This window comes from Alexandromys fortis, unplaced genomic scaffold (assembly GCF_014885135.2).
Source record: "Alexandromys fortis isolate MF-2015 unplaced genomic scaffold, M_Fortis_MF-2015_v1.1 scaffold_282, whole genome shotgun sequence".
In the NCBI taxonomy this organism is placed as follows: Eukaryota; Metazoa; Chordata; class Mammalia; order Rodentia; family Cricetidae; genus Alexandromys; species Alexandromys fortis.
The window spans coordinates 847,564-874,005 of record NW_026068199.1 but is presented as its reverse complement, the minus strand read 5'-3'; the positions used below and the strand labels follow the sequence as shown (position 1 = coordinate 874,005).

General features: G+C 47.9%; 2 protein-coding genes across 2 annotated transcripts in view; both read left to right on the top strand.

Moving 5' to 3' along the window:
• Positions 1 to 4,805, top strand: part of Prkcg (protein kinase C gamma) — a 30,067-nt gene extending 25,262 nt beyond the window's left edge. Inside the window, exons 15-18 of the mRNA XM_050129884.1 lie at positions 1,792 to 1,872; positions 2,709 to 2,816; positions 3,550 to 3,690; positions 3,868 to 4,805. Of these exons, the coding sequence (XP_049985841.1) occupies positions 1,792 to 1,872; positions 2,709 to 2,816; positions 3,550 to 3,690; positions 3,868 to 4,056 (519 nt within the window). The 3' untranslated portion in view covers positions 4,057 to 4,805. The remainder of the gene's footprint in view (positions 1 to 1,791; positions 1,873 to 2,708; positions 2,817 to 3,549; positions 3,691 to 3,867) is intronic.
• Positions 4,806 to 6,642: 1,837 nt separating this feature from the next.
• Cacng7 (calcium voltage-gated channel auxiliary subunit gamma 7) overlaps positions 6,643 to 26,442 on the top strand; it is a 31,375-nt gene continuing 11,575 nt past the window's right edge. Inside the window, exons 1-4 of the mRNA XM_050129825.1 lie at positions 6,643 to 6,783; positions 10,094 to 10,318; positions 12,047 to 12,133; positions 12,494 to 12,634. Coding sequence (XP_049985782.1) covers positions 10,123 to 10,318; positions 12,047 to 12,133; positions 12,494 to 12,634 — 424 coding nt within the window. The 5' untranslated portion in view covers positions 6,643 to 6,783; positions 10,094 to 10,122. The remainder of the gene's footprint in view (positions 6,784 to 10,093; positions 10,319 to 12,046; positions 12,134 to 12,493; positions 12,635 to 26,442) is intronic.

Here is a 26,442-nt window from a genome sequence, read left to right as displayed (position 1 = left end):
TCTTATCAGTCCCCATCTATGGTCGTCTCCACCACTGCCTTGAGTGGAGAGACACATAGGCCGAGCACTTTAAGTCACGGAGCTGGTCACTTTCATGTTAAGAGCAGAAAGCAATGTGTTCACACATGGGTTCAGTGCTCAGCCCATACACCTTGTACCATTCCTACACTTCAGGCTCTCCTGCCTAGGGAATGGTACCACTCACAGTGGTCTAGATCTCGCTCCTTCAAGCGGGTAAAGCCCGCAGAATAGAGGATGAGTAGTGTACAGGAGTAGGATCGGCTTGTAGGAGCGTGAGTAGAGCATGCACTATTCCCAAGTGGAGAAGGTGGAGACTATTTCTAGTATATTCTGAGTGGGAAGGCCTGAGAACACTATGCCTGCTTTGAGGGCTTTGTCTCTTCTGTGTGCTGGCTGGGTGGGGCTTACCCTTTGGTACAGAATTGAATGGCAGTTCATTGATAGTACATGTAGCTTTGCTGTTGAATTTTAAAGAACTCTTTCCATTTTGATAGTGTGTGTTTGTATAGTGACATGTATATGCATGTTTTCATGTGTGTGGGCACATTTGTGCAGGCATGCAGAGGCCCAGGGTTATGTTAGGAACCCTCCACTACTCTTCTGTTTTATTCATTGAAGCAAATTTTCTCAGTCAAACCTAGAGTTTTCTGATATAGCTAGTCTCCCTAGCCAGCTTGTACTAAGGGTTCCTTGCCCCCACCTTCCAAGGCTGGAATCACAGATGGGTCACTACACCCACCTGGCACTTATGTGGGTTCTGGGGATTCAAACTCTCGTCCTCACACTGATGTGGCAAACGGTTTTAACCTCTGAGTCATCCCTACAGCTCATGGTCTTTATTTTTTGCTTTCTTCCTTCCTTTCTTTCTTTTTTATTTTTTTGAGACATACTTTTTTTGTGGTTTTGTTGTTGTTTTGTTGGTTTTTCAAGACAGGGTTTCTCTGTGTAGTCCTGGCTGTTCTGGTTCTTGCTTTGTAGATCAGGTTGGCCTCGAACTCCCATAGATCTGCCTGCTTCTGCCTCCTGAGTTTTAGGACTAAAGGTGTGTGCCACTGTGACTGGCCTAGATAGGCTTTAAAATATTAAGTTTATTATTACTTTGTGTATGCATGGGTATACATGTCACAGCATGTTTGTGGGGGTTATAAGAAAACTTTACAGGGCCTGTTCTCGCCACTTAAAAAAAAAGTATTGCATTTACGAGTGTGTGTGTGTGTGTGTGTGTGTGTGTGTGTGTGTGTGTGAGATAGGTAACATATGGAGGTCAAAGAACAACTTCAGGGAGTTAGTTTTCTCATCCCACTATGTGAGTTCTGGGGATCCAATTCTAGCCATCAGGCTTTGTGTGGAAAGGGCCTTTTTTATCTGCTGTTATCTTTCCAGCCCTTAGGTAGCCTTTATATCTGACCGCAAAGGAATATTGCACGTATATAAACATCATTTCCTGGGTTTTCCAAAGGGTGGAGCTCTTGCTAAAATATTCAGAGTGGAAAATATTTGTGTCAAAAACACTTGAAATAGGTCAGGATCCAGAGAGAGAGAGAGAGAGAGAGAGAGAGAGAGAGAGAGAGAGAGAGAGAGAGGCCAGAGGAGTTCTGCACATCTTAAAGTAGCCACAGCCAGGCACAGTGCCACATATCTGAATTCCTAACACGCAGGAGGTGGAGGCAGGAGAATAAAGAGTTCAAGGTCACCCTTCAATACATAGTTCAAAACTAGCCTGAACTGCGTGAGACCCTCTCTCAAAAAATGTTACTCTTTCTCTTTTAGATCATTGCCTATCAGCCGTATGGGAAGTCTGTTGACTGGTGGTCTTTTGGGGTCCTGCTGTATGAAATGTTGGCAGGACAGGTAAGGGGAAGTGTGGATGTGTTGACTTGATTACATTTAGTGGATGCTCCTTTTTGTATGGCATGATTCTTGAAGGAAGCTGAGTCCAGTCTAAACAGCTGGAAGCTGGGGCAGGACAGCGCTGTCCACGGTCCTGAAACATTGGCTTAGCCCTGTCAGTTTGGCTTTTGTTTCATCTTTTTCCCCGTGGACCTCTTTAGTGGTCTGATGAACCATATCACCACTCCCCAGAACAAAGTGATATCTGTGGTATGAACATGGGAAGGATGTCTTTAAATTCAAAAGATTACTGTGTGTGTTATTATATGCCTATAACTTCAACACTTGGGAGGTGGACATAAGGGGATTAGGAGTTCAGAGTCATCGTTAGCTACCTAGCCTGGCTAAATGAGACCCTGTCTCAAGACATACAGATAAACAAGCAAACCTTTACTTCATATCGCCTTTCCTAACTGTGGAAGACTGAACACTTTCAGTGAGGGTAATTGTTTCCAGTCTTCCCTGCAGCCTCTCCTTCTGTGACTCCCTGTCCCTCTCTGTGTGTGTCTTTCTCCTTCCCTACCTCTCTCATTAGATGACATATTTCCTAATCAACACTCCATTGATTTGCATAGCAGAAAAATACAGGCAAACAGTAGAGAGATACACAGAATTGGAGCATGTGTGAGAGGCGATTGGAGATGAAGTTGGGATAGTTTTCTAGGTTTTTCCCAGGGGTGTCCACAGGGGTGGAGGTGCATTATCAGAATGCTTTTGTTTGAAGTGGATAATAAAGAGATGCAGCCTCGGGAAAGGCAGCCTGTCAAGCCCTGACATTATTCTCCCTACTTTTGTAGCCGCCCTTTGATGGGGAAGATGAGGAGGATCTCTTTCAAGCCATCATGGAACAAACTGTCACCTATCCCAAGTCACTTTCCCGGGAAGCGGTGGCCATCTGCAAGGGGGTGAGAGCCCCAGCTCCCAGCTTCTTCAGATCCACAACCCATACACCCCAGTTTCCAACTCTTTTAGAAATAGGTTCCTATCACTCAAACCTCTTTACGGCCATCTGCTGCAGAAGTTGGCTGAACAGTAGTTTGCCACCTTGCTGTCATTCCAAACCAACGTTGGCTTCTACTTCATCATTTTTTGCAGTACCCACATCCTGGCACTCTGTGGGGAATGCCGAAAGGGAAAGGCCTGTCTTTCCAGAGCTGGATGGGTCAGATTACCTCCAATTCCTGTGACTTTTATTTTTTTAGGGATCTTGATGAGTCGCCCAAACTGTGAACCCCAAGCCCCAGTTTCTTCTTCCTTAGTTGGCACAGAAGATCCAGAGGAGATCTTCTATTTCCAGCTCTCTCCTCTCTTTCTCTCTCTCTTCCCCTCCCTTCTTCCCTCCCTCCCTCCCCCTTTGGGATTTTTTTTATTTCTCTTTTATTTTCTCTGATCCTTAGACCACCACACTTGATTTTTAAGGCATTTTAAATTACATTTTTAATCTGTTGATTGTGTGTGTGCGTGAACATACACACGCATACCTTAGCACATATGTGGAGTTCAGAGAACAATTTTAGGGAGTCATTTCTCCCTTCCATCATGCGAGTCCTAGGGATTGAACTCAGTCATCTATCAGTCTTGTGACAAATCTTTACTCAGTGAGCTATCTGGCAGGCCCTCTTTGTGTGTCTTTCTCAGTTCTTGACCAAGCACCCGGGAAAGCGCCTGGGCTCAGGGCCAGATGGCGAACCTACCATCAGGGCACACGGCTTTTTCCGCTGGATCGACTGGGAGAGGTTGGAGAGACTGGAGATTGCACCTCCGTTCAGACCACGTCCGGTCAGTTGCCCTCCCAGCCTCCATCCCTGGGGGTTGGAGTTCCCGACCTTCAATACCTGTATGTGGAGTTGTGGGGACCCTTCGGCAGAGATGCTCCCAAAGGGAGTATCAGAGACTACGGGGGTGTGCCTAGGTTTTGATGATCAGAGCTTAATTTTCCATCCGTTCATATCACAGTGTGGACGCAGTGGCGAAAACTTTGACAAGTTCTTCACACGGGCGGCGCCAGCATTGACTCCGCCAGACCGCCTGGTCCTAGCCAGCATCGACCAATCGGATTTCCAGGGCTTTACCTATGTAAACCCGGACTTCGTGCACCCAGATGCCCGTAGCCCCACAAGCCCAGTGCCCGTGCCTGTCATGTAATCTCACCTGACACCACTAGGTGTCCCCAGTGCCCCCCCTCTGCCACGCCGGCTGCAGCCCCTCCCTGCCTCTAGTCCAGATTCTAGGTCCCGCACCCCAGCCTCTGGCCTCTTTCCCGCACCCCAACGGGTTTTAGATGCTGTTCCCAAGCATTGCTGGCATTTTAAACGCCATACAGTCTCTAGAGCCTTTCTGTGCTCTAGATTCCGTTGTGCTGAGCCTTGTTTCCCCACCCCACCCCCAACATCTGGATGCTGTTCCCACTGTTCCCAGAAACCCCACTCCGTGAGGGGTTCTAGACTCCATCTTGGTAGTTTTATGCCTTCTCCCCCCTTCAACACCCTGGGAGAAGTAGTCTCATGAGATTGCCTGCTCCAGACTAAGATTCCAGATCAGCCCGCCCTCATCCTTCAAGGCCCCTCCTACCTCCACTTCAGTTGTAGAGTTAAGTGGGAGGCTGGGCTCCGTGTTCCAGGCCACCTCCCTTCCACGCTCTGGGGATTCCTGGCATGCACGGAGAATTCTTTCCCTGGCGGTTGTCAGTCAGCTTTTGTTCTAGACTTGTTCCAGAACCCATCACTGCTCACCTGCCCCGGTGCATGGCTCCAGCCTTGGTCGGAAGCACACCTCCCCATCCATGTCCTCGGTAGTGCCTGCCACTCTCTGGGACTTTTTTTCTCCCCCACCCCCTTCCTTTAGCCTCTCCCACCCAGACACAGCTGCTGGAGAATAAATTTGGGATGCTGATGCTAAAATGTTTGGATGTTTTCTTGTAAGCTTGGGGAATGAAGGGGGTGCGGAGGTGGGCCGGCTGTACATAGAAACAAACATAGGGGGTGTGGAGAGAGATGGGGGAGAGAGACTGCACAGACCTGTAAAATAAAAGCGAAGACACCTTCGGCATGTGAGCAACATACAGAGACTGCTTTAAAGAAGCAGTCAAACACTTGATGGGGAAGAACACCCCTTGACCATTAATTGTGTCAGCAAATGACAGACCCTCCACCCAGATACCACACGTGTATACTCACCCAGAGCAAAGTGCACACACACACACACACACACACACACACACACACACACACACCAGGATCCAGAGAAGTCCATGGGAAGGGAGATGAAAGGCTGGCCTCCTATGGAGAGACAGACATGATCAGAAGGATGGACCCCATGTCACAGAAGGCGAGACAATCAGAACCTGGGGGCTTAGAAACCAGTTAGCAAGGCAGAAAACAGGCAAAAGCGTTCTCCCGGCCTCTTTCTCTCCTGACCCACTTGCAAGTGTGTGTGGAGGGGAGCGATGAGCGTGTGGAGTGGAGCAATCAATTCAGACTACGTTTCCCAGAAGACATCGGAGAAGACCCTGACCCCCGATCCAGGTGCTGGCCTCTGGCCGCCAGGGCTGATGGGGAATGTAGTCACTGGATTGGGCAGGCCAGCAGAATGGTGTGCCTGTCAGTGTGTTTAGAGGGGACAGAGCCTCAAAAGCTTAGCAGGTTCCTTTGAGGGCCCGGCATCTTCCCTGGGTTTCCGAGTCCCACTCCAGCTGGATGCTAAAACTATCCCTTTCTCCGGCACCACCAACCCTGTACCCCTATCCCCGCTCCTGAAGGCCCCAGCCCAAATTCCGACCCTCCGCAGGCGGCCTGCCCCTTTAAGAGTGGCCCCGCTGACATCACGGCGGGGGGGGGGGTTGGCCCCGCTCCCGGCTCCGCGGCGGCTGCAGGACCCGACTCTGCTCTGCGCCTGCCCGCCTGCTGCTCTAGGGACCCCGGCCCGGGACGCCCCTTCCCGCCTTCTCCAGCTGCCCAGACCCCAGGCTCCGCCCCTTGCCTGACTACAGCCCCAGTCCTCACCAGGGGACCTCCCACTCCGGCTTGCCCCTGCTGTCTCTCCTCAGAGAGTATCTATCTATCTATCTATCTATCTATCTATCTATCTATCTATCTATCTGTCATCAATCTCTATTTCTCTTTCTCCCCTACTCCATCTCCAAGCTCAAGATCCCTGGATTTCAGTTTTCCTTGACCCAAGGCCTCTGAGCTTTCTCCTGTCTGAATTTTGGGGCTCTCTGACCTCTCCACTTCCAGGGCCTTAGACTCTCTGAGCCTCTGTAGTGGTGGGGGTGGGGACACCTGAAACTATTCCATCTCTCTCCTTTTCTGTCTGTCTCCTCCAGACTCAGGACTCGTGAGTTCCAGAATATCTCTCTCTCTCTCTCTCTCTCTCTCTCTCTCTCTCTCTCTCTCTCTCTCTCTCTCTCTCTCTCTCTCTCTCTCTCTCTCTCTCTCTCTGTCTCTCTGCCCCTCTCAGGCTCTCTGCCTCTGTTTCTTTTCTCTCTCCCTGCCTGCCTTCCCCCCCATCCTGAAGGCTCATCTCATTCCGTCTCTGCATCCTTCCCCCTCCCTTCCCGCCCCTCCCCTTCTCCGCAGTAGCCAATGAGCGGCCGCCGGTCCCTGCTCCCGGCTGCGTCCGCCGAGTGAGGCCGCGGGCGCGGGGGGTGGGGGGTGGGAGGCCGGGAGGGGGCCGGGACGCCGGGCTCGGGGGGGGGGGGGCGGGGGGGGGGAGGCCGGGAGGGGGCCGGGACGCCGGGCTCGGGGGCGGGGGCGGGGGGCGCGGGCACCGGAGACCCCGGTGGTGGCGGCGGCGGCGGCCGTTGGAAACCGCGGGGCCGGTCATGCGGCTGCGGAGCCCGCGGCCCGGAGCGTCCGCCCAGCCCTGAGAGAGGTAAGTGTGAGGGGAGGGTCCGGCAAGGCAGGGGTCTCCGCGCTAGACCACTCTCAGCGGGAGTTGGGGCTCAGGGAGGTTAGAGAGGGCTCCTAGAGTGGGATCCTGGGGGTTCCAGTGTCAGATTTGGGAAGGTTTGGGTGGATGGAGGGACATTTGGGCCTGGTGGATCCCAGAGGACCGGGATCCGAGGGTCCGGGAGTAAGAAAACAAACTCTGTGGTGCTTGAGTTCAGAGATCGTCGCCACTGGGCAAGGTCTAGGCAGGGTCTTTGAAAAAGGTGGTAACGGATAAAGGCGGAGAGGCCCAGGTTGGTAGAGCAGCTGTTAGTCTGGGAAAGGGTCCCCAGAAAAGCGAAGAGTTACGGTCTGGGAGATTGAGTTTGGACTTGGGCTTTGAGGAATGGAACTTCAGCCGTTCAATATCCAAATCGCGGAAACGCTGGGGTAAAAGACCAGAAGGAGATCCCAGGCCTGGTAGTGATGGCGGTGGGGGTGTCCCAGAGGAGGAATGGCTGCAGAGAAAGAGCTCTAGTGGGTCAAGTAGACAGAAGATGAACGGGACGGGGGAAGGAGTGGGATTAGTATGAGAAGTGAGGGGGGCTGGAAAGGTCCAGTCGGAGGAGCAGACCCGGAGGCTGAGGTCAGCTACCTGGACCGAGACAGTCCATTGACTGGGTGACTGGGTGGATGATGCTTGTTTGAGCCGAGGACTGGAAGCTGAGCAGGCAGCTGGCGGTCAAGCTCCAGAGCCACTTGGAGGGGGATGGGAGGAAAATCTAGCCAGAGCTCTGACAGAATCTAGATCCTTGGGTCCTCCACGAGGCTGAGGTTGGAAGTCAGGAGTTCTGGAGGCTCAGAGTGCCGGGATGTCGGGGGTGACTCTGATTCTAGGGTCTTATTGGGAAGTAGATTCCCAATAATCACAGAATTATGAGGAAATGTGGAAAGTGGGGTCTCGGGTCGTCTTAACTGCTCTGTTGGGAAAATGTTTGGGGGAGGTGTCTCAAACTTTATAATGAAAACGATCAAGGGTGGGAGCTGGAGAGATGGTGGCTCAGTGGTTAAGAACACTTGCTGTTCTTCCATAAGTCTGGAGTTTGGTCCCAGCACCCATATTAGATGATTCACAGTTGTCTGTTACTCCGGTTCCGGAGTATCCATCACCTCTGGCCTCTTTTCCAGGGGTCTATCAACTCTGGCCTCATTCTCCTGAACATACCCACATGCAGACTCACACACCTACAAATAATTTTTTGAAAGGGGAATGAGTGTCTTTGCTCATAAAGGACTCTGGTTGAGGTAAATTGGGGACCCCAAGATGAGTCCTGTGTGCACATCATGGCATTTTGTGGCAAGGTGGGATTTCTTGTGTGGTGAGTGGGGGTGTAAGTGTAGATAAAGAATTTGGGGACTGTTGAGGTGGCTCAGATGGTAAAGGTCCTAGTGTCTGGCTTGTCTAGTTGATGACCTCAGCTGGATCCCTCAGACTCACATAGTGAGAAGAAAGAACCAGTTCTCGAAAGTTGTCCTCTGACTTCTACATGAGTGCCATGATCACACACACACACACACACACACACACACACACACACACACACACACACTGAATACATTACATAAAAAAGATTTGGAAGCCTTCAGGACACCGCCCCCGCCCCCCATTAGCACTTCTGAGCTCCTAATTGGAATTTGGGAGGTCGAAGATGGTATTTCTTGCTTGAAGAGTGCAGGACTGAGACACTACTGACTGGAAAGTTCTAGTATGAAAAATCAAGGCCCGGAGTCTGGCAGAATTGGGGGAATGGGATGGAGTGTACTGGAATTCCTGATTGGATAGTCAGTTCAGACTGCTGGTTTCTTGTTTGCAGGATGAAGGGCATTGGTTTTTACTGGAGATCTCTGGGAAAGCTAGCTTGGAGGGCCCAGCTCAAGCTCTTGTTATTCTAGAGTCTCTAATCCAGGTGATGCTTCAGAGTTCTGGGTCCTAATGTCCTGGAACAAAGTCCAGCATCCCAGGTTCAGAGACATGCCTGGATCTGCAAAAGTAGGGTTAGGTTTGGAACTGATATACAAATGATTTGACCCCAAGCTATGGAAATGACTCAAAGGGTAAAAGCAGTAGCCACAGAAGTATGAGTTCAGAGTCTTAGAACCCACATAATGGTCACGGTAGCATGTGTCTGTAATGAATGCATTCCTAGGATGAGATAGGAGATACAGACAGATGAGTCCCTGGTTCAAGTTTGTATGGCAGCTAGCTTGGCATATGCAGGGACAAACAACTCAAACATGGTGCAAGGTGACAGACACCTGAGGTTGTCGTCTGACCACCACAGTGAACACACACACACACACACACACACACACACACACACATTGCAGCGGGGGGGGGTGTTAAAAATTACAACTGAGTGTTGGGGTAAGGATAGACATCCAAGAGTGTCAACTCAGGAGCAGGGCTGTGCTCAGAGTCTTAGATAGGCCTGAAGTCAAGTGTGCGAGTCCAGTGTATGGGGTTAGGGAGCCCTGAGTGGTGACCTACTTTAAGGATTATCATATGTGCTTCAGAAGACAGGCTCTACAGAGAACATTCCAATATACAGGTCAGAGCATAGAGTTAAAGCTGGGCAGCATGGGATAGAATTTCTGAATAAACCAAGTTGTCCGTAATTCAGTGTCTAAACCTAGTACCCCAGTTCTTAAAATGTGCTAGCAGGTCCTTTGTGAGGGGCGTGTCTAGTGTGCAGAGTTGAGGGTTAATCAGGGCACACAGTCAGGGTTGAGATACCAGGTCCAAATTTGAAGCTGTTGAATTAGGCTTGTCTCTGAGTCACTGGCTTACTTCAAAGGTTAAGGACTCTGCTAAGGTCTGGCTTTTAAAATTGAGCTTGCAAGCCAACACAGGAAGTTGGATCTGGGGGACTCTGTCATGAGTTGAGAATTTGGAGTCTAGTCAGAATCCTGACTGATACTTTGGACCTCTGGTCTAGACATGGCTCAAGTCAAGACATGGCTCATCTCCCGGTCGAATTTAAAGACTGTGGCTGCAAGTCTTATCTCAAGTTGAGGATCTGCATTCCTAAGAACAGAGCACAATGAAGGGTCAGGGAAGGCCAGTGTGGAGGTTTGGAGTCAACAGCTGGTATCTTTATTCACAGTTCAGGGCTGGGATGGTGGTTCACTGCACAGAAATCAGACCTAGAAGTTTGGTTTTGGGTTTCTGTGTCTCTGACCGGAGCTCATGTCCTAAATGGCTGCGTGGGGCTGGGGACTCTGGGCACTCTCTGTTATATTTTCTGGTCCCGCAGGCCCCGCAGGGCGCCCCCCGCCGCTCAGGATGAGTCACTGCAGCAGCCGTGCCCTGACCCTGCTGAGCAGCGTGTTTGGTGCCTGCGGCCTGCTCCTCGTGGGCATCGCGGTCAGCACGGACTACTGGCTGTACATGGAGGAGGGGACCGTTTTGCCGCAGAACCAGACCACCGAGGTCAAGATGGCGCTGCACGCTGGCCTCTGGAGAGTCTGCTTCTTTGCAGGTGCCCCCCTGATCTGCCCTCTCTCAGCCCAAAGTCTTTATCTATAGTCACATATTGTAGACTCCAAGAATCCAGAAGTTGATTTTATTTCTTTCCGGAAGTTAATTTCAGCACAGAATCCTCGTGCCTATCCCTTTATCCCTTAGATAGTGAAGCTAAGATACTCAAAATCCATGTCTCAAACCTTCTCCTGGCTTTAACTCTTAGAAGTCAGCAGCCTAGGTCCAGGGAGGTGCTTCAGTGGACAGGGTTTTGATGACCTGAGTTTCATGCCCAGACTCACACACATGCTGGAAGGAGAGCGTCTGTTCCAGAATGTTGTTCTCTGACTTCCACACTTGCAGCCTGGCACACTCACACCTGTCTCCCCCAAAATGAGTAATATACTTTTTAAAGTGACAAAAATAAGCCAGAATTCTAGGTCTAGAGCTATAGATAGTACAATTGGTCGAGTGGCCGTTTAGCACACAATAAGTCCTGGAACTGACCCCTGGAACTTCAAGAACTATGTGTAAGAGTGTAAGAGTACTTGTCTGTAATCGCGGCCTGGGCGATCAGAGGCAAGAAGATCAAGGTCAGCCTCAGCTACGGAGAGAGTTCAAAGCCAGTCTGGAAAATGTGAGTCTGTCTCAAAAACGAAAAGAAAGCCAGGTGGTGATGACACATGCCTTAAATCCCAGTACTTGGTTGGCAGAAGTAGGTGTATCTTTGTGAGTTTGAGGCCAGCCTGGTGTACAAAGTGAGTTCCAGGACAGCTAGGACTGTTACACAGAGAAACCCTGTCAGGAAAAACCAAAATAATAATAATGACGACGACAACAACAGCAACAAAGAAACAAAACCTGTCAACAGTTTAGATTCAGAACTTACTCCTTGGCCGGGCGATGGTGGCTCACGCCTTTAATCCCAGCACTCGGGAGGCAGAGGCAGGCGGATCTCTGTGAGTTCAAGACCAGCCTGGTCTACAGAGCTAGTTCCAGGACAGGCTCCAAAGTCACAGAGAAACCCTGTCTCGAAAAACCAAAAAAAAAAAAAAAAAAAAAAAAAAAAAAAAAAAAAAAAAAAACCCAAAAAAACCCCCAAAAAAAACAAAACCAAAAAACCAAAACCAAAACACCTTACTCCTTGGACAGTTCCCATGTTTCATGGGTAACGGGGAAGATTCCCTGCCTTCTAGCTGAACATTAATACTATTTCCTTTCAGACACCCCAGCTCCCTGGACCTTAGGAACCCAGGAATCCTTGTCCACAGAGCCCTCCTCATTTCAAATGTTAAAATTCAGCCCTGTCCTCTTCCACCTTCCAATATTCAGAGCAACTAAGATCTTCCAACACTCTAATGGCCCGCCATTCTATGAATTTCTTCATTTTTCAGTACTTGGGAAGGAACCCAAGGCCTCGTGCGTCCTTGGCAAGTGCTACATCCCTAGCTTTCTCTTTGCTTCCTATTTTGAGACAGGGCTTTATTAAATTGCCCAGACTGGATTTAATCTCATTTATATAGCCCAGCTGGCCTTGAACTTACAGTCCTCCTGCCTCAGACTCCCCAGTAGATATGGTTGCACTCCTGTACCCCCTGGCTCAGCTGGCTCAACCCTTTCTCTCCAGCCGCAAGAGTTCAGATTATAAATATTGGGTGCATCCTGGGTCCTGTTCTGTCCCTGACAGCCTCCCTTGAATACCAGAGCCTCCCCTCCACCCATGCTTTCTTATCTTCCTCCAAACCAGGTCGGGAGAAGGGGCGTTGTGTGGCTTCCGAGTACTTTCTTGAACCAGAGATCAACTTGGTGACGGAAAACACGGAGAATATTTTGAGTGAGGGGGCTCAGGGAAGGGGCACAGGCAACAAGAGGGTTTTGGGAGAAAGGACAGGATTAGGTAGGGAAGGGGTGGGTTCATACAGAGGGCAGAGGGTTGAAAGAAGAAAGAGTAGTGGGAGAGAAGAAGTCAAATAGAAATGTTTTGTCTGGGATGGGGAGGTGTCTGCAGGAGACGGGTGGGGTTGATCCAAGGGTGTGGTTTGGTTGAGAGTGGATTCAGCAGAGGACTTAGCTCACAGAAGGATGGAGTAGGTGAGAAGGGGGAAGCTAAAGGGAAGAATAGTGAAGGGCATGGGGAAGTAGCTCACTGGAGACTTGGCCCTCACCCCTGCTTCTTCTTGTCCACCTCCCCCAGAGACGGTACGCACGGCTACTCCCTTCCCTATGGTTAGTCTTTTCCTTGTGTTCACCGCCTTTGTCATCAGCAACATCGGCCACATCCGACCTCAGAGGACCATTCTGGCCTTCGTGTCTGGCATCTTCTTCATTTTATCAGGTGAGTCCAAGGAACTGTGTGTGGGCTGGGGCAGGGGTGAGGAGGGTAAGAGACTTTCAACCCTTTCTCTCAAAGGGACCTTCTTTCACTGAGAGGTTTCTTTGCTGTGTTGCCTAGGAGGCATGTAGGATCTCTGTGTGAAGTAGAGATGGTGTAGTGTCCATGCACTGTGCTGTTTAGTGGGCTAAACCACAGCTACGTTCTTGATCAGGTGTCAGGCTCTGCTCTGATAGAAGCCCATGAGGTGAGGACTATTAATAGCCACATTTTATAGACATGGAACGAGCCACTCAGAGGGGTGAAGTCATTTGCTTGGGGCCAAAAGAGAGTGAGGGGTAGAGCTGGGAATCAAACTCACGTCACTCGCCTCCAGAAGTTGTATTTTTAACCAGCACTGTTATTTTAGAAATTAACAGTTTACAGAGCTCTTTATTTTGGGTGCAGCATTTTATTATTTTAATTTTTTTCCCACAAACAAACAGACAAGAGTTTCGTAGTGAGCCACACGGGCCCATCAATTCCAGTCAGCCGATGACCTGTTCCTGGGTTTACATTTCCTTTTATCATTCCCTGTCTCTGTTTTTCTTCCTTCTCATCGTATCTCCTTCCATTTTCTTCCCTTGACTTTCCTCCTTTCCCTGTCTCTTCCCTTCCCTTCTCTTTTCTTTTTCTTCCTTTTCCGTTCTTGGAATCAGGGTCTCAAATAGCTCAGGCTACCTTCCAGTTCATTACGTAGCTGAGGTTGACGTTGAACTTCTGAGCCACCTGCCTCCACCTTCGGAATACTGGACATGCAGGCACAGTTTATATGGTGCTGGGAATCAAACCCAGGCTCTCATGCTCCTAGGCAAGCCGTGTACCATCTGAGCTATATCCAACCCTTTATCTAAGCTTCTAGCTATCTATCATCTCAGTTTTTGATTTTTTTTAAAGCATTTCAAGGTGTATTTCTGGTGTCCTTCACCACCACCACTTCACAGTGCATGCCATTAGCTAGAGTGCAGATTTCATCGTCTTCTGAGGTGTGAGGCTCTTTATCTTTAGCATGTGTGAGCTCACACTCCATCCTCTAAGAACTCCGTGGGGAGCTGTTAGCCATCTCCTGATGAAGTAAAAGTTCTAAGATCCGCACACCCAAGGCACCAGCACAGACCTCTTCCAGATGATGCCAGTGTCCAGAGATCCAAACGCCGCTCTCTGGGGTGTCTTACCTTTCCAGCTTTGTCCAATCCAGTTCTATTCAGGTCAGCTTACTGATGGGATGAAATATATTTCATCCCCTCAATCCTGTCCAACTAACCCCGATTCATTCTGACTTATTTCTCCAATTCAATCCAAATTAGTTCATCATTACATAATTTAACTCAAACCAGGTCCTTCCAATTGATGGCCATTTTAATGTGTGTGCATTGTGTGTGGTGTGATGTACATGTGAGGTAGATGAATCCTTGCACCTGTGCGTGTATAGGCAGAGACCAGAGCGGGATGCTGGGTGTCTTTTGACTGGTCACCCTCTGCCTATGGCCTTGGTAAAGGGTGTGCTCCTGCCTGGGAAGCTCAACTTTTCAGTTAGACTGGCTCTAGTGAGGTCAGAGGATCTGCTTGTCTCTGCCCCCACTCCCCAATGCTAGGGTTACAGACATGGTAGCCATGTCCCTTTTTGTACATGGGTGCTGGAAATTTGAACTTAGGTACACATGCTTGAACACTCTTCTACACTGAGCCATCCCTCTAGCCCCTTGATCTGATTCTATATACATACATATGATATATTATATTAACCTATTGTGTGTTTCCTCTTCACTCTGCCTAAGCGTAGGTCCATCTTTATAGCTCACTGTGTTACAGAAGAATATCCCTGCTCCTCCCCCAGCTCTCTTGAGGCCAAATCTTCCCCAAGCCTTCACCCTAACCCGAGGAGACCTTTTCCAGGGAAAAGCAGGGTGCAGCCTCCGTGCAGACTCAAATCTCAGCATTCGAGCCAGACACCGAGCTAAAATAAGACATGTTGGATATCACGATCCCAGAGTGTCAGAGCAGAAAGGGCTCATCATTTCTGAGATGGAAAAATAGTAGCCTAGAGAGAGAAAGTGGGGCAAGAGTGGATCCCATGGGGACTTTTATTCAGTCTTCCCAGTATGTTGGATATAAAGTCCCACTGTTTGCAGATCACAGGAATGGAACCGGTCGATTCAGCCAGTCAATGGCAGAGCTGGGCTTTGAACCAAGAGTATTCTGCGTCCAAAAGCCACCCTTCCAGCACTGAACCAGTAACTTTCTGCTGGGCCAAGGTCAAACTGCAGATTAATGATGCCTTTGGGGCTGGAAGTCTGATGTGTGTGTGTGTGTGTGTGTGTGTGTGTGTGTGTGTGTGTGTGGTGTTCTACTTTGATTTCTCTCACTGTGATAAAACACCCAGGTGAAATATCCAGGGCATACATAGGGAGGGGCTTAGATAAGCTTTCCATATATAGATCTGATTAGCCTAAAATTCATGGCCATCTACCTACCTCATGTTCCCTAGTGCTGGGGTGATAGGTGTATACCATCACATCTTGACTGAATCTTTTTCTTGAATTCATTTAATAGATTTTGATCTGTTTACCCTATTCCAGGGTATTTGCTCATGTGTTTTCAAGCTTTTGGGTTGCAGTAGCTGAGCCACATGTTGTAAACCTAGAGAGATGTGGGTTCAGACCCATTACTGCCTGAATGAGCTCACTCCGAGAGACGAGAGAAGAGTTTCCAGGATGAAAATATTGCTGTAGATCATGATTTCACAGATTTCATTTTGTGGGTTATCTGGCTCCATTGATGTGAGCCTGTGGTGGGGCAGAATGTCATAGAAGTAAAAGTGTGTGGTTTGGGCTAGGGGGATGGCTCATTGGTAAAGTGCCTACCTCAATTTGGATCCACAACACCATGTTAAAAACAAAAACAGCAAAAACAAAAAAGCATTATGGCAATGCATGCCTCAAACCCTATCACTGGGAAGGTGGAGACAGGTGGTCCCTCGAGCTTATTGACTTAGTTGAATAATGAGCTTCAGGTTCAGTGAGAGACTCTGCCTCAAGGGATAGGGTGGAGAGTGTTGGGGAATTATACCAGAGCTCCCACCCCACCTTGTTCTCGCTTGGTCCTTTTAAAATTCTATTTGATTTTTCTGTATATATGTGTGTCTGTGTGTGGGTATGGGAACTCATGTACTTGTGGAGATGGAGTTACAGGTGCTTGTGAGCTGCCTGATATGGGTGCTGGGACTGAACCTGCATCCTCTGCAAGAGCAGTACACAGTGCTAACTGAGCCATCTCTCCATCCCCCCCTGTGTACCTCAGACCACACACACCCTCGCCTCCATCATAAACAAGTGTTGAGTTGAACAAAGTTGCTAGAGATCAGAGACAGTGAGTAAGGACCAGGCAAGGACAAAATCTATATCCAAGTCATCTTTTAGCTCAGTCTCACTTCCTAAAGAACCTTCTAAAATTACAGCCCCAGCTGGGGAACAAGCTTTCCACATATGAGCCTGTTGGGGTACATTTCGTATTCAAATCATACAGTGTCGTGGAATATTTCTCTCTCTCTCTCTCTCTCTCTCTCTCTCTCTCTCTCTCTCTCTCTTTGTTTTTCTTTTCTATCATGAAGTTAAAAATGTAAAGCCCATCCTTAGCTTGCAAACCAAACAAAACTAGGCACAAACCAGCTGCTGGTGGTGTACGCCTTTAATCTCCAAGCACTCTGGTGGCAGAGGAAGGCAGATCTCTGTGAGTTGGAGGTCAGCCTGGTCTACAGAGTTAGTTCTAGGACAGCCAAGGCTGCACAAAGAAATCCTGCCAAAAAAAAAAAAAAAAAAAAAAACCAAAGAAACAAACAAATGCCATGCAGAAGAAGAATTGCAATTGTCCGAACCCTGATCTCAGTGGTGGACATCATGTTTTTGGACTGTAACAATATGTGTTCAACTGTATGTAGTAGAACAGATGAATGAGCAGAGGCTGTAGTAGTAGCTCATTGGTAGAGTGTTTGTCTAGCATGCACAAAGCCCTGGGCTCAGTCCTCAGCATCACATGAACAAAGTGTGGTGGTCCATGCCTACAATACCAGCTCGTGGAAGGTGGAGGCAGGAGGAACACAAGTTTAAGGCCATTTATATCTACAAAATGAATTAAAGGCAAGCTTGGACTACATGAATTCCTGTCTCAAAAAAAAAAAAGAAAGAAAGAAAGAAAGAAAGAAAGAAAGAAAGAAAGAAAGAAAGAAATAGAACAAAGCAGAAAAGATTGATAAATAAATAAATGTGCAGGTGTTAGTAGTATCCCTGCTGGCTTGGTGGCGTGTTTGGGTCTGGGCAGCTCTGTTTTATGTGAATTTCATTATTTCATTTCCTTGACTATTAATAGCTCCATTAAAAATTTATTATTGCCATTATCATCATTATTACTGTGTGTGTGCACGCACACACGTGCACATGTATGTGAAGGATGTCTCTGTGGTTGTGAGTGCAAAGGTGAACATGTGGCGGTCAGAGGGAAGCCTTGGGAAGTCAGTTCTTGCCTTCCACTTTGGTGTGGGTTTTAATAATCAAAATCCTGCTTGCTCAACAGGTGCCTTTATCCTCTGAGCTACCTCGCCAGTCCCAATATCTTTGTTTACCCCTGTGAAAGCAGAAGCAGTAGGAGGTGAAGTTGTTCAGAATGAGACCAGGGTTCCAGACCAGGCATTTTCACCACAGCCCTGTACCACCCACTAAAATCACAGCTTCTAAAACTCTACCAGGCATGTGCCTGTAAGCTCAGCTCTCAGGAGGCTGAGGCAGGAAGACTGAGAGTTTGAGAACAATCTGGGCTACATGGCAAGACCATTTTAAAGGAACAATAATAACACTGGACATGGCGGTATGCGACTTTAATCTCAGCACTCAGGAGGCAAAGACAGGCAGAGCTCTACAAGTCTGAGGCCGGGGACTCATCTGTGTAGAGAGCTCCAGTCAGCCAGGGCTATATAGTGAGATCTTTTCTTATGCCAACCATACACACTGGGTGTGGTGGTACACACATGTTATCCCAGTACTCAGGAGGTGGTGGAGGCAGGAAGATCAGATATTCACGGTCATCCTAGACTATATAGTGAGTTCAAGACCAGCCTAGGCTACATGAGACCTTTTCTCAAAACCAAACCAAACAGAAACTCCATGTGTGACATCAATTCCTTAGTCCTTAGACTTAACCCAATGAAGACTTGAAGGCTCAGAGACAGGAGTCACTTCTGAGTTTATCACTGATACATCAGCACTCAAAACTGGAGAAAGTGGTGCTGGAGATTGGAGCAGGAGAAAGGAAGGGATGCAGCTGGTTGTCAAACATCCCCCAAGGACCTGTTGGGAAAGAGCTGGGGGGCAAGAGACTTGACTGGTTAATTTTTTTCTTTTTCATTGTTGAGACAAAAGACCTAAGAAAACCAACTCAAGGATGTAATGGGTTATTAAAACTCAGAGTTCTAGGGTGCAGTCCACCCTGCTGGGAGGAGCAGGAGGCAACCAGTCACATTCATCAGCAGTCAGAAGCAGAGAGCCATAAATGCTGACCTCAAATGACCACCCCTGTTTAGGGTGAGTCTTCCCACCCCAGTTAGTTCCATCTAGAAACTCCCTTACGTGTATGCCCGAAAGTTTGTCGCTTAGATAATTGTAGACTTGGTCAAGTTGACATTCAATTTTATCCATCACAAGGCTGAGAATGGACAGTGTCCAGTGGTCCAGGCCACAGCAGACAAGGTCTATGCTGGGTGTCACATGGCTGTGAGAGAGAGGGCTATTGACAGGAGAATCAATAGACCCTATGACTGACTGACTGGAGAGGGGTGCTGGGAGAAAGCCAAGGTGGCATAGATTTCCTTTTCTTTCTTTTGTATTTTTTTTTTTTGGCAGGACTTCTCTGTCTAGCCCTGGCTGTTATAGAACTTGCTCTGTAGACCAGGCTGACCTCAAACCGAGAAATCTATCTGCCCGCCTGTGCCTCGTCCTTAGTGCTCAGATTAAAGACATGCACTACCGCCCAGCTTGCATAGATTTTCTTGTAGGTCATGACAGACAGACATCTATACACCCCGTACTCATTCCAGCTCTCAAGCTCAGTCTGTACATTTAATCCAAGCAAACAAACAAACACGTACCCTAGAAAGGCCTTGAGCGCATGGTGTAGCTGAGAATGACCTTGACATTCTGATCTTCCTGCCTTTCTACGTCCTGACTCCCCCAGCATGGGGACCACAGCCCAGGGCATCATAGCTGCCGCATGCACTGCTGACTGAGTCTAGGCTCGTGCACACTAAGCAAGCACTCCACCAACCAAGCAACATCCCCAGCCCCGTATCTGCCTTAACATTTATCCATCAGCTATCCAGGGGAGCAGGTCTCACGTGGCTAAATCTAGAGGAATGCCCCGACAGTCTCATGACAACCCCATCTCCATGTTATTCCTAGCTAGTCACAGTTTCCCGGATCTCTCCTGCACATTTTTAATGTGTCAAAAGGCATTTGGGTTGTTCACTCAGCCAACAAGGTCTTTTAGGGTCTAGCTGGTATCCAGGTCCGTGACCTCATCTCCGACCCACTAACGCTCCACATCTCACCTCTTATGCTGTCCCAGCCTCATTCAATTGCTGGAGCAGGCAGATCCCAGCCTCCCTGCAGGGCCTCTGCACTTCATTATTCCTCCCTGCAGGGGTCTCTTTTCCTGACCCTCAGGGCCTCTTTAAAAATTGCCTCTTCTGGCTGGGTTTGCTGGTCTATGCCTGCAATCCCAGCAATTAGGAAGTAGAAGAATTGTTTTGAGTTTGAGACCAGCCTGGGTTATGCAGTCAGTTTAAGGGCAGCCTGGGATACATGGCGAAACCCTGTCACACACACACAAATGTCTCCGAGGTGGCTCAGTGGGTAAAAGTGCTTGTCACAAGACTGAAAGCCTGCGTTCTAGTCTCAGAATCCACATGGTAAAACGAAAGAACCAATAAATCTAGATGCTGTCCTCTGACCTCTGCACGAACACATTACATGAATAAGTTAAACAAGCAGACAGTGAAGAAGTCAGGCAGGCAGGCAACAAAGGGACTCCCCTGGAATGGAAACAATTTCTAATGTCGTAATACATCATATCACCCCCCAACGTGTGTGTGTGTGTGTGTGTGTGTGTGTGTGTGTTACACTCACATGGGAGTGGTTACACACATGTAGAGGTCAGAGCAGAATGTGGAGTGACTTTTGTTGTTACTTCCTGTGTTTTTATCTTTTTTCTTAAAAAAAAAAGTTTTATTTTTTGATTTTCTTTTTTGACAGCATTTTTCTATGTAACCTTAGCTGTCCTAGAACTCACTCTGTAGACCAGGCTGGTCACAAACCCAGAGATATGCCTACTTCTGTCTTCTGAGTGATGGGATTAAAGTCCTGCACCACCACGCTCAGCTCTGTGCTATTATCTTGAGACAGGCTCTCTGACTGACAGGGACTTGTCTTTTGGGTGTCACTAGATGGCCAGTGTGCTCGCAGGAAGAATGTGTGTATCCCACACCCTGGTGCTGAGGTTACAGGCATAGCAGCAAGGGTTGACCTTTTGTATAGATTCAGGGGATTTGAACTTAGGTCTTCATGTTTGCAGGGCAGGTCCTCTTATCCACTGAGCCAAAACGGGGATTTTCTAGCCCAGGCTGACCTGGAATTTACTAAGTAACCTAAGATGATATTGAATTCCTGACTCTTGTGCCTCAACGTCCTCAGTGCTGGATTACAGCCATGGGCCATCATGTCTGCTTTATATGACACTAGGAGTCAAACCTAGGACTTTGTCCCTGAGCCACGCCCCCACTGCCATCCCTTATCCTTAGTCTCAGTCTCATTATTTCTTTTTCTTTTTTCCATTTTTTTTTTTTGAGATAAGGTTTCCTGTGTAGCCCTGGAACTAGCTTTGTAGACCAGACTGACCTTGAACTCACAGAGACCCACCCACCTCTGCCCTTGGGATTAAAGCTGTGCACCATCACTACCACTACTAGGCTTATTTTATTATTTTTCTGCCTGCTTTCAAAATATAAACTCTAAAACACATGCACCTTTTCTTTAATCCTCCCCCTTTCCTCTTCTGTGTGTGTGTGTGCCTGTGGCTGAGGTGAATGTTCATGTGTGTTCATGCATGTTGAGTCCCTGAGCTGAGGTTGGGAATAATTCTCTATCATTTTCATTGAAGTAGGGTCTCTTAGTCAAACTCAGAGGTCACTGATGTGGCTCATGTCTCTAGAGAGCTTATTCTGGGATCTGTTCCACTTCTGAGGCTGGAATCACAGGCAGACCCCCACATCCACCAGGCATTGTCTTGAGTTCTGGGCTTCTAAACTCCAGTCCCCCCATTTGCATGGCAAGCAGTTTAACTGCAGAACCACCCCCCCAGCCCAACAGGGAACTTTTGAAATGTACCCTCATTTGTGTGTCTGGAGTCCATATGAATTTCCGGTAGGGAGGAGGTATTTGGAGAGTGGATGAGAGTGGCGGATCTGGCATTCCCAGAAAAGACAATATGCGTTGTCCTGGCACAGTGTGATGTGGGGAGCAGCAGGGATGGCTTTCATAGGCAGCCCATTAAAGTGGATTGCACAGAGGGAGAAATAGGCAAAGCAAGACAGGTGCCTTGAAATGAGCTACAATGTATAGCACAGACGGAGGCCATCAGACCAGAGCTGCTACAACCGCAGTTGTCCATGGTCCTGAAAAAAATCTCTGCTCTAATGTCGGGGTGATTGTTCGCTTGGGATGTGATGTCTACCGTTAGCTGAGATTTGTGCACAGATGAACTTGAGGGGACACAGAGAAAACGAGAGAGAGAGATATGCACTGCAGGTGTAGAAATGGAGAGAGAGAGAGAGAGAGAGAGAGAGAGAGAGAGAGAGAGAGAGAGAGAGAGAGAGAGAGAGAGAGAGAGAGAGAGAGAGAGAGAGAGCGCGAGCCTTTTTAAGAGATGCTGCCAAATGGCCAGAAAGGGAAAAGTCTTATTGTGCAGGCTTTTCAGCTACTAGGGCAGCTCAGGCAAGCTCAAAGACGGCCTGGGCTACAGAGTAGGTTTAAAGGAGGCTTTATCAATTTAGCAAGACTGCCTCAAAACAAACCAAAAAGTAAGAGGATTGAGAGGGTGGGGGAGGGGGGAGAGACCATGTTGCTCTCCCAGAGGACCAGAGTTTGATTCCAAACACCCATGTCTGATGGCTCACAGTAGCTTGTAACTCCATCTCCAGGGAGTCTGATGACCTCTTCTGGCTCACAACCACATGCACATGTGTGCACATACATTCACACAGACACATACACAGAAATAATAAAGGACATATTTTAAAATAATTTTTAAAATTTATGTGCATTGTTATTTTGCCTACATGTAGGTCTGTGTGAGGGTGCTGGATATTCTGGAACCAGAGTTATAGACAGTTGTGAGCCGCCATGTGCTCTTAACCTCAGAGCTATCTCGCTAACCCCTGTACATACAAATATATATATATATATATATATATATATATATATATATATACATACATAGTTAAGGCTAGGGATATAGCTCAGCTGTAGAGTGCTTCTTGTCTAGAACACCCTGGTGAAGGATTAGAGGCATGATTTAGTAGTAGAGCACATCCTAGGATCCCCTAATGAGAGATGGGGATGGGGTTTAGTGATATTCCACCTACCTAGAACTCACCATTGAGGAGCTGGAGGCATAGCTAAATGGTAGAACACCTGCCTAGAATTCCCCAGTGAGGGGCTGGGAGTGTGGCTCAGTGGTAGGGCACTTGTCTAGCATTCTGGAGCCCCATAGATTCAATCTCCATCACTACTGGGTACTGGCGAGGCTAGTTTAGTTCGTGAAATTTTCCAGAAGTTCCATTCTACTTGCCTTAAGTTAGGATTACTTTTGCTGTGACAAAACACAGTGATCAAAAAGCAAGTTGAGGAGGAAACGGTTTGTTTGATTTACACTTCCACATTGCCATTCATCACTGAAAGAAGTCAGGAGAAGAACTCCAACAGGGCAGGATTCTGGAGGTAAGAGCGACACAGGGGCCATGCAGAGGTACAGCTTACTGGCTTGCTTCATGTGCCTTGCTCAGCCTGCTTTTTTATAGAACCCAGGACCAGCAGCCCAAGGATGGCCCCACCCACCATGGGCTGGGGCTGGGCCCTCCCTCATTGATCACTAATTGAGAAAATAAATGCCTTATAGCTGGTCCTCATGGAGGCGCTTCTGCAACTGATGCTCCTTGGTCTCTGATGACTCTAGCTTGTGTCAAGTTGACACACAAACCCAGACAGGACACGACTGTCTTTCATGTGCTGAATGCTGTGCTGGAGCTTTTAGAAATGCGGTAGAAAAGACGATGGACTCATTCCCAGCACCATGCAGCTTAGAGAACTTTCCAATGAGGTGGGAACAATGTACAATAAAACAGCAACAGAGAATACAGTCTAGGTAGTGATGGGTGCTGCAGTGAAAACAATCCAGGGGCCAGTAAGATGAAGTGAGGATGCTTGCTGCCAGCCTGCCAGCCTGGGCTCTATCCTTGGGACCCACATGGTAGAAGGAGAACCAACTCCTACACGTTCTTCCCTGACCCTCACATACTCCATGGTGTGCCTCCACCTCTTCCTCACAAAATTAACTAATGAATATGACAGACTGGGGGAAAATGAGAGATAAGGAATGATTTTATCCACCTATCTGAACCATCCAGATATTTCTCCATTCTCTCCTTCCTCTTTCTCTTTTCCCTTATTCTTTCTCCTTGTGTACCTGTGCATATGCACATAAGGGTGTAGTGCCAACAGAGACCAGAAGAGGGCGTAAAATCCCTTGAAGCTGGAGTTATAGGTGGCCGTGAGCTGTCTGACATAGGTATTGGGAACTGAACTTGAGTCCTCTGGGAGAGCAGCGAGTGTCCTTCACCACTGAGCTGTCTCTCCAGCGTCCCTCCTTTCCTTCCACACAGAATGCACCTTCTGCCCCCCAAAACACTTGGGACTGAACCAGGATCTCTCACGTGCCATGCAAATGCTCTACCACTGGGCTACATCCCGGTCGTTTTATATTTACTAATGTTGTGATGGGTCCTTGCATGAACCCTCTCTGTAGTTCAGGCAAACCTTACACTTGGCATCCTCCTGCCTCTGTCTGCGGAGTAGCTGTGATTACCAATTACATTTTTTCATTACCATTTGAAGATAAGTTTTAGAGCCAGGTATAGTAGGTAGTACACATCTGTAATCTTAGCATTCGAGAGTTTGAGGTAGAGTTGGCATTGTGGCACACACCTTTAATCCTAGCACTTGGGAGGCAGAGGCAGGTGGATCTCTGTGAGTTCAAGTCCAGCCTGGTCTACAGAGTGAGTTCCAGTACACCCAGGGGTATATACAGAAACTTTGTCCCCTCCACTCCTAAAAAAGAGAGACTAAGACAAGGAAGATTGCAAATTCATGGCTAGCTTGGGGTATAGACTGGGGCTGTCTCAAAAAAGCAGGAGGCGGTGGTTGCAGAGAGAGGGAGCGAGAGAGAAAGTAAATTGTAGATACTGTGTCATTTTCCCTGGTTTTAAGTTAGGGGACTGGGGAGATGACTGTGGGTGAAGTGTTTGCCACCCAAGCACGCACACCTGAGTTCAATTTCCAGCACCCACATAAGAGTTTCATTTGGAGTACACATCTAACATCTGAACCCCTAGAACTGGGGAAGGGGAGACAGGAGGATCTAATCTAATCAGTCATCTCTAGTTTCAGTGAGAAACCCTGTCTCAAAAAAACAAAACAAACAAGCAAAAAAACTAATGTGGAGCCCGGTGGTGGTGGTGCACGCCTTTAATCCCAGCACTTGGGAGGCATAGGCAGGCGGATCTCTGTGAGTTCGAGGCCAGCCTGGTCTACAGAGCGAGTTCCAGGACAGTCAGGACTACACAGAGAAACCCTGTCTCAAAATAACCAAAGCAAACCAAATCAAACGAGATTGCGGAAAATGTGTGGTGTTGACCTCTGGTATCTGCATGCCGCGCGCACACAAACACACACACACACACATGTGTCTGAGCGCACAGAAACATGAACATGTACACATACTTATCACAGTTTTAATGATTTTACAACACATTCTTTGCATGAATACAGTGCCAATATATATCACACCTAAAATTTGACAATATGTGTCTAATGTAATGTAATTTATTTTCTTTTGTTTTTTTCAAAAATTGCATATATTTATACAATATGTGCATGCACACGTGCACATGCATGCACATGTGTGACTTGGCACATGCATGAAGGTCAGAGGGTAACTTCTGGGAGTCTGTCTTCCCCTTCTACGCTGTGGGACTCAGGTTTTCAGGCTTAGCAACAAACACCTTTATCCACTGAGCCATCTCACTGGCCCAATTTAATCCGTTTTTGTACTGTCCCATTTGTTTCAAAAATACCTTTTCTGGGGTTGGTGGGGTAGTTCCGGGATTATGAGCATGTGTACTTGAGGCTCTGGGTTCTACAGCATTGAAAAAAAAAGAAAAAGAAAAAAATACTTTTTTTTTTCTTTTTTTTTTTTTTAGGTTTCTGTTCAGAACCAGGACTTCATCCAGCCTCTTGCATTTTATTTTGTTAATAAGTCTTTTTTGGTATATACTGGCTCTGCCACTGTTTTTCTGCCCCACCCCCAACAGTGACTTTTAAAATATGGAAAAAAATAGTGTAAGGAAATCCCATGCACCCTTCATTCAGTTCCAACAATTGCCAGCATATGGCGGATCTTTTTTTAGCCAACCACTGCCATGTCCCCCCTCCGTGCTTTGCTGCCTTATTTTAAAGCCAGCCTCAGACACCAGCAACTCATTTTGTCCTCACGTATTTTAGTATGTCTCCGAGTAAGAAGTACTCTTTTATTTACTCCAGCCACACTAGCCACGGTACCGCGACAGAGCCTGAGCAAAACAAAGCAAAGAGAGTAAGCTAATACCGTCTCATACCTCCTTACTGTTTATCCCCACACTGGTCTCAGAAATGCCTTTTAACTGTGAGCAGGCTGCAAATCAGCATGTAAATTACAACGGGCATTTAACTGATGGCTCTCTGATGCCTCCTTTAAGCTCAGACAGTCTCTCTTTTTCCTGGTAAAAAAATAAGCATTTATTTATCTGTGGCTGTGGCTCTGCACATGTGTAGGGGATCAGGGGACAGCCCGTTGGAGTCAGTTCTCTCCTCCCACGTGTGTCCTAGGGATTGAACTCAGGCCATCCAGTTTGGCAGGAGGGGGAGCATGGCAGTTTGTGGTATGGAAACCTCACGTTCTGTGTTCTTGTTTTGTTTTTCTGAGCCAGGGTTTCTCTGTAGCTTTGGAGGTCTGTTCTGAAACTCGTTTCATAGGCCAGGCTGGCCTCGAGCTCACAGAGTTCCACCTGTTTCTGCCTCCTAAGTGCTGGAATTAAAGGTGTGTGCTACCACCACCAGACTTTGTGTTCTTCTAAAGGCATTCCTTTGTAACTAGGATTTTGAAGAAGCTTGGGAAAGCCTGGTTTAATTTCTTATTGTTTTGTCAAGAGCACTTCCTAAAGTTGACTATGCTAGACACACATCTGTAATCCCACCATTTAGCAGATAAAGACAGGAGTGGGGAACTCAGGGTTGTCCTTGGCTTCAAAGACAGTTCAAGGTCAGGCTGGGTTATAAGACAGATGGGGCTATTAAAGTTCTATTAGGAAATGCAATGCTCTCTCTCTCTCTCTCTCTCTCTCTCTCTCTCTCTCTCTC